Source organism: Myotis lucifugus, unplaced genomic scaffold (assembly GCF_000147115.1).
Source record: "Myotis lucifugus unplaced genomic scaffold, Myoluc2.0 scaffold_305, whole genome shotgun sequence".
Lineage (NCBI taxonomy): Eukaryota > Metazoa > Chordata > Mammalia > Chiroptera > Vespertilionidae > Myotis > Myotis lucifugus.
Window position 1 is genome coordinate 117,549 of NW_005871353.1, and position 12,888 is coordinate 130,436.

Below are 12,888 nucleotides of genomic sequence, written 5' to 3' on the forward strand. Positions count from 1 at the left end.
CAACCTAGCTGGTCAGGGCAGTAACATTGTTTTTTTTTTTTTTTAATAATCCTCACCCGAGGACATGAGGAGGGGAGGGGAGAGGAGAGGAGAGGAGAGGAGAGGGAAAGAAGGGGAGGGGAGGGGAGGGGAGGGGAGGGGAGGGGAGGAGAGGAGAAGAGAGAGGAGAGGAGAAGAGAGGAGAAGAGAGGAGAAGAGGGAAGGGAAGGGAAGGGAAGGGGAGGGGAGGAGAGGAGAGCCACCTCTCAGCTGGGCTACTTTGGAGTTTTAAAATATATTATCACATTATGTTTAATAATATTCTGGTTATATTGGCTTGTGTATATGTTGAATAAAATAATTTTCATGGACTGTGGCATGAGGGTGGGTATGATCCATGTATTCCTGCAGGTGTTTTGAGGTAAAATTCATTTTGACATACATGCTTTGTATATAATTTGTGCTGTTCATGAGTCTTTTTCCAGGGTGATATAAAATATAATTCTGATAGCCTGTTGTAAATATAAATTCTGAAACAATGTGAAGTTCTTAATATACTGCAAATTACCTTCCTTCAATGATTTTCCAATTTAAATTCACTTATGACCAGTCACCACATTGTTCAGGTCCTGATTACAAATCCATAGCAAAGGAAAATTAAATAGACTCCCCTTTCTGCATTGATTTTAATTTAAAATGTAATTCATTTAGAGCTGCACAAAGTTACAGATTTGAAAAGTTTGATAGATCCATTTAAATCATATTATTAAAGTGTTTCCATGGGTTTAGCGCGTGGGGCCCCCCCTGCTGTTCTTTACGCTGTGATGTAGGCCTCAGGACATTGTATTGTGTACATGTGACCATTCCATCCATGTGGTACTTTCTCTCCATTCACTGAGGTTTGCATTCTTTCGAAGGTTGTTTATTTGCCTTATACTTTATCTTCCATTTATGTATTATGAATGTTAACCATAAATAGAGGACTGCATCAAGTGACCGTATGAAACAAAATCATTCCTCTTATTCCCATTGGCATTGTAGAAAATGACAGTATTTCTGATGTTTTTGTTGGCATGTATTTTTTTTTATATTTCTATTTTTCTTTTTAAAAATCCAGGTGCAGATGCTTAAGCAGATTGTACTGCTTTTTGCAGGTGGTTTCTTATACCTGAATGGCTCTTTCCTGGCTGTTTGATTTGTTTCCTTCTGATGATCTGTGGCCTCACACACTCGATGGTGGCATCAATTAAGGCTTATTTACATTAAAAATATTCCTGTAGAACCCCACTATTCTAAGAGATTAAAATGGTACATGATTAGTTAATGAGTTCTGATCATTCTTTTGTCAAAGTGGTCACATAGTGAGCCACAGAGTTAGATAAGTAACATTTTCAGTGGTTTTATCTTCATTTTGGGGGTAAGGGAGTTAAGATCATAAACCACTTTACTTATAAACATTGCACATGTTTTCCTGATGAGTTCTGTTTTCCTCTGGGTTCTTTCTCTGTGATTCTCCTGTCTTTTCCATGTTTCTCTTCTCTTTCCCTTCTTGCTTGCCCACTCTCCTCAGAATGGTAGTTTTCCCTCTGAGTGAGGAAGGGAAAGAGCAGGGCACCAAGCATATTCATTTTCTCCTAGCTGCGTAACTGAATTAATGAGAATCTGCCTCAGACAGAACTGCAGGGTTGAAGTCAGCAATGAGAAAAGCAACTGTGGTTTGATTTGTAACACACTGTAGAAAAAAGGGTTGCTGCATGTTTAGCTTTCTCATGTGAGGGCCTCCTCAAAGCTCTACTCCCATAAGGTTGGTGAGGTGGGTTTCCAAGTATTTGACTGATGCTGGACAGTAAGTTGTTCAGGAAATTAGTAGCAGTTAAACTGTTTAAAGTTGATCAGAAAGAAACAAAGATAGGTGGGAAACTGCTCTGTGTTTACTGTATGCCGTGCATTGGGACAAGTGCTTCTTGAATGATCAACTTCTAAGAGTCTAAAATGAGAGATTCCTCTATTAAAACACATTTATCTCTGCTAACCTCCCTTAATATTTTGTTCATTAGTCAGATTCAGATATTAGGCAGGTTGAATTTAAATGTGTTACAAATTGAAAAATTTTCAGGTTTAGTAATTTTAAATGTTATGAAAACACCTCTTGGTAGATCTTTTTGTGAGGTTAACCTTTGGTGATATAAGTATGTATGTATTAATTTTTAAGAATTCTGACTCTAATTTTTAGTATGAGCTGTTTTTTTGTGTTTTTTTTTGTAGAGTTGGTCTATATTTGCATAACGCTGTCATTTTGTAAGAAGTACAAAACTTAAAAAAACTATCTGAAATTTTATCTTAATTGATACATTGCTGAATGCTTATATTTTATTTCCATTTAGGTTTTTTCCCAAGCAGTTTTCAAGGGTGTGATGCATTTCTTCGCCACAAGATGACACTGATATCTCCCTCAGTGTTGAAGAAGTATGGTATTCCCTTTGATAAGGTATATTAATATTATTCTTTAACAAATTCAACTTTTGTGTGTAGTATTTGTATTTGAGGCAAATTTAACATAAATAATATAGCTTTGACCTCAGGTAGGATTTTTAGGATGTGGGGAGAAAAATTCAGATTCATGTTTTATAACAATTATCTAAATAGTAATTTGAAGTTACTTTTATTTCAGGATACATTTACTAGAGACTTCATGCTATTATAGTTTACTTATAACTACTGATAATAAGATGTAGCATATTTGACAAAATAAGATGTAGCACTTTTACAGTGAAGTCTTTTATATGAGCAATATAATTTGTCTCTTTAAAAAAAAAGAAAAAAAGAATTCAGAGCAGTTATTATTAGCAGTTTGGTTGGTTAGAATCAGTGATTATGGTACCAGTATGTTGCTTCTAGACACATTTGGAAATAGTACAATTGAGATTTCATTAAGGATAAAATTGCCTGATGATTTAATAATCAGATATTGCTTCTTGGAAGTATTTCTAAAGATTAAGTTCTGTAAGACTCTGTGCCTGCTAGAGCTCTCTTTCTTTGTGTCCATGGGTAGTTATTGGGTCAGAATTATTACAGAACATGAGCATTTTTATGTGAAGAAGATGACATGAAAATAGCTTTTGACCAGATAAATAAAAGCTCTCTCTCAGTTGGAGGAGGATTAAGTCCTTAGCTACTTGAAGAAACATTAAAAAATAGTTCCACTCTCTTCTTCATTTTTTGTTTGAATTTCTTCCCATAATCCTTGCTATTTTCTACCTTAGAAGCTTTTCACTTGTGACTAAATCTTTACTTCTTTTTAATCTCAGGCCCTTAAAATCCCCTCCGCCCCCATCCCCTGCCCTGCTTTGCTTTGTTTGAAGTAGAATTTTTGCAAGTTCCAAGAATCTTTCTGTGATTTGAGGTGGCCCCACTTTCCCACAAACTGTCTCTGTGGCACGCATACTTGTCTGTGATGAGGATGCTCTCACCTCTGGTTTACTGACATACTTCTGCCCATGACAAAAAGCAGGGCTCCGAGACGTGCACGGTGGGAACGCCCATGGTGTGGAGAGGGGCTAGTGGTGGGGTTCAGCACTGTTGCAGTCATAGAGGTCAGAGGCTGTGTCCCAGAGGGCCCATTGTTACTTTGGGGCGTTGTCTTACTTGCAGACACCTCTGCGCACTGGGTTTTTTCAGTCTCAGACACATTAGTGAGTGTTTCCTTTAGGTGGTTGGAATAAGCTTGATTGGGTACTTTTATTTACGTTGGAATATTAGAAGACCGAGGAGGAGTGGACTAGAGTCCCCCAAGACACAATAAACCTCTGTTGGGTTTAGGGCTGGTGATAGGAATTGATAGAGCTGTTCTTTGGAGAGAGGTTATGTAAAGTAGCAGGACTGAGGGATTGGTTCATTTTCCCAGGATGGAGGGCTTTGTGGCTTGTAGGTCCTTTCTAATCTTTGGGGGTAGGAGGTAGGCAACCTGCATCCCTTTGTAGGCTCTGGCTTCCTACATACTACTTGGTACATTACTAGTTGTGTCAGGCCCTTATCTGGTCTTTTGAGGATGGGGCATTTTCTCACTTCTTCGGGAAGTGACAGGATGATTGTTCTCAGATGGTGAGACACCCATGGCAAAGTCTGATTGACAATTGTTTTTCCTATGAAATATTGTTTTTCACCTTGATGAATGGTGTGATGCATGACTCTGTGCTCCTCAAGGAACTTATTCTCTGATGATGATAATGTAACATGGGACAGAGTTTCCAAGTTCATTCCTGATTCTGTCACTTGGGTAAATTACATAATTTTTCTGAGCCTCTTTTTCTTTATCGAGAAAATGGGATAATAATAGTACTACTTAATAGGACCATTATGAGGATGAAAAGAGATCATCTATATCAGCATTTTTCAACCTTTTTTTTAACCTTATGGCACACATAAACTAATTATTAAAATTCTGTGGCACACCAAAAAATGTTATATTTTTTGCCAGTCTGATAAAAAAATGCTATAATTTTGATTCATTCGCACTGGATGGCTATTGTTGTATTGGCTCTTGTCAATTTTTCATTTGATAGTCTAAGGCAGTGGTTGGCAAACTCATTAGTCAACAGAGCCAAATATTAACAGTACAACGATTGAAATTTCTTTGAGAGCCAAAATTTTTAAACTTAAACTATATAGGTAGGTACATTGTTATTAACTTAATTAGGGTACTCCTAAGGCTTAGGAAGAGCCACACTCAAGGGGCCAAAGAGCCGCATGTGGCTCACGAGCTGCAGTTTGCCGACCAGGGGTCTAAGGGAAAAGAGGTCAGTGCCCCTGACTAAATAGTCAGGTGATGCATGTTTTAAAAATTCTTGTGGCACACTGCTTGAAAATGGCTGATCTGCATATTAAGGACTTTGCATAGTGTATATTACATAGTAAGGTACTCTTCCTCCTCAATTCAGCCCTCTTTCTTAGACTATCATTTCACAGTTGGAGTAACATTTTTTCCCTTCTTTCAATGTATTTATACATATATATGAAAAAGCATATTGAAAAAATAGCTAATGTCTACTTTTAGATTATGTGTATTACCCTTATTGGACTTTTTTCATGATATGGAATTATAGTGGTTGTTTAATCTATACTAATAAAGAGCTAATATGCTAATGTCAATATGCTGTAAGGGGTAATGACTAGGTCATTAGCATATTAGTTGGGGCATTGCTCCCGAGACGGGGTGGAAGCGGGGAGGCGCCTGGAGGGGGCGGGACCATCCCGTGCCAAGGAGGGCAGGGGTGAGAGCGCATAGCGCCCCCTCACCAGTCCTTCGCCACCCACCGCGGCCCACCTGCCAGGGGAAGGAGCACAGCGCAGCAGGCAGGAGGCTTCCATGCTCTCCTCTGGTGCCATGATGGGGCGGAGCCGCTGCGTTGCTCTGGAGACGGGTGGAAGCAGGGAGGCGCCCAGAGAAGACAGGACCAGCCCGAGGCGACTGGAGGGACTGAGGGCGGGGCTTGAAGCAGCCAGAGAAGGCCAGAGGGTTTGGGGGCTGGGCCAGGTGCGCTGGAGCTCTGTGTGGAGAGGTTCAGGTGTCAAAGGCAGGGCCTTGTGAATTCAAATCGCGCGGCTGGGCTCCTAGCCTTATAATGAAAGGGACTCATTCTTTTTTTTTCCTGTACGTTTAAAAATTATTATCAGTTTATTACATAGAGGCAGTAAATTGGCCTTATATGTTGGCTGTGACTGCCATTTTTCTAGAAATTTTACAGAGGCATCTTTATAGGGTTAGAAATAGTTGGGCAGGGTGAATTTTCTTTTATCACATAGTTACAAGGAAGTGCCTAGTTTCCAAGCACAATTATAATTAATGAGATTCAGTGAGATCGGGAAAGGAGAGAATCAGGCTTTGTTCTTATGTGGCTCAGAATGGTGGGACTGGAGCCATGCTGAACATTGATAAGCCATTCTCTCTCTCCCTGCCAGGTGGCAGCTGAGTTGCTGCTCACTGCAATAGGACACCTGCTGGGCTATCGGGGGTAGGGGATGATGAACTAAATTTCAGAATTGTTGGGAAAGAACACCCCCCACACACAACATTTTAGCATTCCTAAGCTGGCAAGTCAACTGTAGTGTGAGCACCTTTATTTATACAATGTGTCTCTTGTATATTTACACACATGTACATACCCATATATTCATTTCTCAACCTTAAGGACTGAAATGAACCATGGAGACTGAGTGAACTAGAGAGCAATAAACTTGACAATATATTCTAGAGTAGGCCAATTAAAAAAAACAAAGAATTCTGACCCTGGCCAATTTGGCTCAATGAATAGAGCTTCAGCTCACGGACTGAAGGATTGCGGGTTCTGTTCTGGTCAAGGGCACGTGCCTTGGTTGCAGGCTCGATTCCCGGCCCCGGGGTGCTAGCAGGAGACAACCAGTCAATGTGTCTCTCTCGAATTGATGTTTTTCTCTCTCTCTCCCCCCTCCCTCCCTTTCACTCTCCCTAAAAATTAATTGAAAAATATTCTTGGGTGAGGATTAACAAAAAAACCACACACACATACAACCCCCCCCCAAAACTCTGAAAAATTTATCCTTAATATTTTTTCTATAGGTCCTGGTGTATTTTGTGTGCTTTGGTGATTATGAAAATAAGATTTTTTAAAAAAATTTCAAAATGACAATAAATACATTTTCATCTTTGCTTTTTAACTCCTGATTGATTTATGTATTTTAATTATATTTAAAAATGCATTTTCTTACATATGCCTACATATATACATTTATTTGAATAATTATTTGATAGAAATTTTACTATTAAGTGAAATACAGTTAATTGAATGTTTTCTAAGTATTATAAAAGAATAATTTGGTGAATACCACCAACTCTTTAGCAATAGGAATTCATAATGAAGCCTGTTCAACACCCACTATCAAAGTTTTTGTAGCTCTAACTTAAAAAATGTCAGTTATGATATGTCCTAATATAACTCCAACAATGCAAAAATTTAAAAAATAATAAAGTATACCCTAGCTGGTTTGGCTCAGTGGATAGAGTGTTGGCCTGCGGACTGAAGGGTCCCGGGTTTGATTCCGGTCAAGGGCATATCCCTGGATTGTGGGCTCAATCCCCAGTGGGGGGTGTGCAGGAGGCAGCCGATCAATGATTCTCACTCATCATTGATGTTTCTATCTCTCCCTTCCTCTCTGAAATAAAAAAAAAAATTTCCTATATAATATAAGGGTAATATGCAAATTGACCCTAACAGTGGAACAACCAGGACGACTGCTTGACCAGTCACTATGAGGCGCCCTGACCACCTCTTGGTCCTTTTCCCTGGACAGCAGGCTCTGAATGGGGAACTGGGGATGGGTGGTGGGGGATGCGGGTGGCGCCAGACCAAGGCCCATGCCCCACCAGTCTCCCCACACACAGAAGGCAACCAGCAGCGGGGGTGGGGGCAGGGCCGGTGAGTGTGCTGAAGGGCCAACCTCTCAGTTTCTCCCCCCAGCCAGCAGGCTCCGATCACCCGATGGCAAATGGGGAATGGGGTGGGTGGCGGTGGGTGGCAGGGCTGGCTGCAGGCAGCCAGGGAAGATGACCCTGATCGCAGGCCAGGCCTAGGAATTTCAAGCGCCAGGCCTCTAGTATATACATATGTATAAATAATAAAATATACACACTGCTTGATTATATGAACAAATTTATTAGAATAACAGAGATGTTTTCATATAAAATATGATATCTTTGATTATGGATTGAATGATTGAACTAAACCCAGTTTAGAAAAGTCTTTGGAAAGTTTTCTGAAGAACTATTAAAGAATTAAGTAAAGGGTTTGTAGGGACTTTTTTTATACTGGTACAGCTCTGATGTCATGGCATTTTTTCCTGTATTTTTTCTAGGAAATATATTTTACTTGTATTCACAATTTGAGAAGTCTTATAATTGGAAAATATTATATGTTTTCTACCCTGCAGATCACCCAGGAGGCTGGAGAATTTATGATCACGTTCCCATATGGCTACCATGCTGGTTTTAATCATGGTTTCAACTGTGCAGAATCTACAAATTTTGCTACTGTCAGATGGATTGACTATGGGAAAGTTGCTAAATTGGTAAGTTATGCCTCAGAAATAAAGCATAAATTAAATGTGTATTCTGGTTAGTGTAGCGAGAAAGCTAAGATCACTTGTTTGTAGCATTTGTGTTTGACCTCTCACCGTGATAATTTATTTCAGACTAAATATATTTATTTTACACAGGCTGTATTACCATTTGTAGCTATATTTGTCTGTTTTGAAATTAATGTGAAATAATTTACCTTGAGAGGTAATTTTATGCAACTGATATTTGCTTCTCTCTTAAGGCCACCAATTGTTTTTTTGTGAGATTTTTCCAGTGGCTCCCAGTGTGGCTCTATGACTGAATTCCATGCTAGAGTTTAGTCCATGGCTTAAAAAACAACTATTTGCACAAGAAAAGTGTCTGGTAAAATTGTAACAAGTTGAGGAAGAATGGTAAGAAGGAATGATTAAAACTTACCTTAGTGCCGAAATGAATTCTTAAAAGTAATAATGTAGAATAAGAAATAGATCTTCATGTTAAATTTGGAATAAAATTTTGCATCTTCTGCCCAACATATTTAGTTTAGTTTTACATACTGTGTATTTTCATTCATAAGCAACAACTTCTATAAAATTTAATTAACTTCCCTCAGTGGCATTAAATAGAGGACACCTTCAAAGTGATGGTGGCTTCTATTAGGTTGCTGTCTTTCCTGTGGCTTTTAAAGCAAAGGTGCAGGCTGGCAGAGGGCAGCTTGTTAATGAAACTATGTGTTTTATAGAGTATGCAAAATCGACATAGATTTAATGGAAAATGATACACACAGCTTACATGTCCTTACCTTGGCCATTGCATGGCACAAGTGAGTATTATTCATTGTACATTGATAAAACTTGGATGCAAATATATGCAGGACAGATGACTCCAGGTTTAATTTATATGTGTATTTAGAACTTGCATAATATATTTAAATAAAAGTATAGCCCTTTGGCAGCTCAGGAAGCATTTGAATGAATTCGTGACATAAAAGAAAGCTCCTGCTATTAGAAGACTTTTTCTGTTCTGAGTAATTTCTATTTATGAGGGGTAATTTAGAAAGGAACAGAACTGAACTATTTCTTTCCATTACCCATCCTGCCTATTACAATAAACCTAATAAAAAATAGAAAACTCAGTGTGTACGTACCTTGGCTAGCTACTGCAGTGTTGTTTTGCATAAATGTAATGCTAGTATCTGCATTGAAACAGTGTCATAGCCTTGAGGTTAAAACAAGGTTTGCTATTTTATAGTTTGCATCTTTAATCATTGTGGTAGTAAGTCAGCTATCACAGCTGTTCAGAGTCTCCAGAAAAAACTAGTTGGTGTTTGTTTACTATGTTTCAGATCTAGTTGAAGGTATTAACCAAAATAGCTTCTCCCCAAGGCTGAAATGTGTCCACATTTACGTGAGGATGTGGAGTGGAGAGTGACCAAGTCAGAGAGGTCAATAGTGATCCTTTCTGAAATCTCAGCTTTTGGAACCTAGAATTGTGGGGTTAAGAATCAGTAGACTGTGGTGGAGGAGACAGGGATCTGAGGCCCAACTTTTCTTCTTCTACCTAGCCATGTAACATCAGGAAAGTCATTTATTCTTTTTGTTTCTTCCTATGTAAAGTACAAATACCTCTCTACCCCATAGATTTGTTGTGAGGGGAAAAAAACTCAGGTATGTTTATATGCACCCACACTGTGTTGATTTATAGCTTTCAGTTTAGTCAAAGATATGACTGTCTTGGTTCCGGGTATTTTACTCGGTATGCAATATTCAATGGTTATAATGCAGTTTGGGCAGTTAATTTAAAACTGTTGTAATTGTATATGTTTTTAGGTGTTGTCTCAACTTGTCCCTTATTTTTGGTGAGGTGGTGCTACTCTGAGAACATAGTCTTTTTCTATTGCTGCTGTAGCAAATTACCATAAAATTAGTGATTTAAAACAATGCCCATGTGCTGTCTCATCGTTCTGTAGGTTAGAGGTCACCAAGCAGAAAGTCAAGGTGCTTTTGGGTCTGTGTTCCTTACTGGAGGCTGGTGAGGAACCCACTTCCTTGTTGTCAGGTTGTTGGCACAATCAGCTCCTTGCAGTGTGGGACTGAGTTCCCTTTTCCTTCTTGTCTGTCAGCTGGGTCTTTGCTGCTAGAGGCCTCTCTCAGCATCTTGCCTGTGGTTCTCTACATTTCAGAGCAAGCAATCTACAAAGTCCCTTTTGTCATGTAAAATGATAGTTACAGATTTCAGCATTTCGGACATGGGGATCTAGGCATTCTGCCTACCACAGAGTTCCAATGAATAACTGACATGGTGATATACTAAGAACCTACTTTGAATCATGTAAATAATTTTAGTTATTTTGCTTAAAAACAGGAAACTAAACTTGTAATGGATACAATTTTAAAATTTTCACTGAAACACCCTTGTACTTTCTTAAATTATAGTCCTCAATGATAATGTTTTCCTGACTATTCTCAGTTAATAAGTTCTCTTCCATTATAGTGTGCTGTGATGGAGTGTTTTGTGCAGATTTTGGTGTCTTTTATAATTTATTTGATATATATTTTTATTGATTTCCAGGTCTGTTTCTTTAGGCAGCCTTATGAAATTACTGTGTGCTTGTGGGTGCGTGTGCACGTGTGCAAGCATGTGTGTGTAGACACACATGTAGTTTTTAATCTTTGAAAATTAGTGACTTGGTATTAGTTTTTGTGTTTGCTGGGGGATTATGGATTGCGCTTAAAGGGCAGTTAGCTTTGAAGATGACCAAATTTGTTACTTTGTCTTAATTCTTTGCCTTCTTCAATTTATCCTAAATGATAACTATTAAAAAAAACAGTTATTTGTCATAAGTGATGGTGAATTGTGCATTTGGGAGGGATAATTTGAAAAGCAATGGCATACTTTTTCATGGTTTAAGCACTGGGGGATGACATCTGCTTCCCCTGTCACGTATTTGATTTGAGTATGTAAAAGCATCTCATATAGTATCTGTTTGTGGTGCAGCAAAAATTAATTAATGTGGGGTCTCCACTGATTATATTTAATATATTACAAACCAGCATCTCTGATTTCATGACTTGGAAAAGAACTGCTACAGAAGACTAATTTTTATTTAAGAAATCCACTAGGTTTTGAAAAGATAATCCCCAGGTTCACTGATATATTGATGGTCTCTGTTCAAGGGCCTGCAGACTTGGGTTAATAGGACCTTTTCAGCCCATTCCGGTGGCTGCTATTGAATGAAGCTCTATTTATTCTGAGAGTGCTTGTCTGCTGTGTGTGGGCGCCATGCATGTTTCTGTGAATTTATCACTTGGAGGATGAGAGCAAAGTGAGAGTAGAGGTGGCGCTGGCAAGGGATCAAGGACCGCTTCCTTTGTTGTTGGCTTCTCTGGGGTAGGATGGGAGAGGGGATTTCTGTGGGTTTCTTTTGACTCTATTACTGACCTATTGGTATATGATATTTGTTTAAGAAATGGCTAACATTGACTGGAACTCCCATTCCGTTATTTGTGCTAAGCCCAAATAGCTGTTTTCCAAATTTCAGCAAATTCCTGGATGTTTTCTATTCTCAACTAAATAACAGCAACAACAACAAAAACAATAATTATGTGACTATTTCACTGCCTTTTGGTGTATTCATATCTACCCAAACTGCCTTGTCTCACAGAAGGCTGTTTTATGCCGTGGTTGTGGAGAAGACTCTCAGAAAACGGGCAGAGGTGGGCATGAGGGGACATTGACCTCATAGCCTTGAAACCAACTTAATTTGACTATCCCTGTTTCTAAAAATCTCTGCTAATGCCTTAGGCCCTTACTCTTCCTCTTGTTCCTCTTTCTTTCTCTCCTACGTGAGGATCATTCAGCTCTCTCTTTCCTTGACCTACAAAATATAGCATAGCAAATCCTGCATGATATCACAGAAAATAGCAAATCCTGCATGATACTGCAGATCAGAAGTTCTGTCTTAAGGGGACATACTTACTTAACCAGGCAGCTATGTAATTTCCTCCATTTTGTTAATCAGAGGTAAGATTTTCACTGAAAACTTTGAGGGGGATGTTCAGGATAGCCACATGCCCATTTGCCTGCTGGCTCAGGCCGAGCTGGGCTTGGAGAGTGCTCAGCGAGTTCCTCCTCTGCCCAGAAACTGTGCCGCATGCATGTGCACGAAGGAGAAAGATGTGTGGTCTTTGTCTTCAAGGAGACTTCATAAAGAGTAGAGGGCTTTTACAAACCTCCATTTGTAAAGTTGTGTTATGAGTGGAACATGCTATCCTGTTACTTATTTTAGGCATTTTAATAGTAATCTAGAGTGAAATGCTATATATATATTTTTTCTAGTAGAGATTTAAAAATATGTAACATAGCTTAACAATTGAAATGAGATATTGGTGCATAGTCGAGGTGAATGTTTTCCGTTTGTGTGGAGTATTCTTTCCTTCTGTGCTGAGATGGAGTCCATGATTACGTGGTGGCACATAGGGCTGCTTCCTGCCTGAGTTGGATCAAAGAGCTGGCCTGCAGGTTGTATTTCATTTTTCCGTTTGGTGGGATGAAGTGCAGTTGTTTTGATGTTAGGTTTGATGGATTTGTTTGCCACTGCATTCATTAGCTTCACATCAAAAAACTGACAGGCTGTTAAATGAAACTTTGGCTTAGATTTTCAGCTTGACTGTTTGGAGACATTTGTGAAGATATTTTGTTGTTGTGTTGCAGCAGCCTCAAGCGCTGTGCTTGTCTCAAAGGGAAGAAAAGTTATTTACTGTACGATTTTCTTGAGTAAAAAAGAATCATTGTCTTGGGGACAGTCATGTCTAGCCTAT

At 39.0% G+C, this 12,888-nt stretch overlaps 1 protein-coding gene across 4 annotated transcripts in view; it reads left to right on the forward strand.

The window, feature by feature from the left end:
- KDM4C (lysine demethylase 4C) overlaps positions 1-12,888 on the forward strand; it is a 282,134-nt gene that overhangs the window by 46,465 nt on the left and 222,781 nt on the right. For all 4 annotated transcript variants that reach the window (XM_006100251.3, XM_023763877.1, XM_023763876.1 and 1 more), the window contains 2 exons: positions 2,364-2,467; positions 7,942-8,079. In XM_006100251.3, the coding sequence (XP_006100313.1) occupies positions 2,364-2,467; positions 7,942-8,079 (242 nt within the window). The remainder of the gene's footprint in view (positions 1-2,363; positions 2,468-7,941; positions 8,080-12,888) is intronic.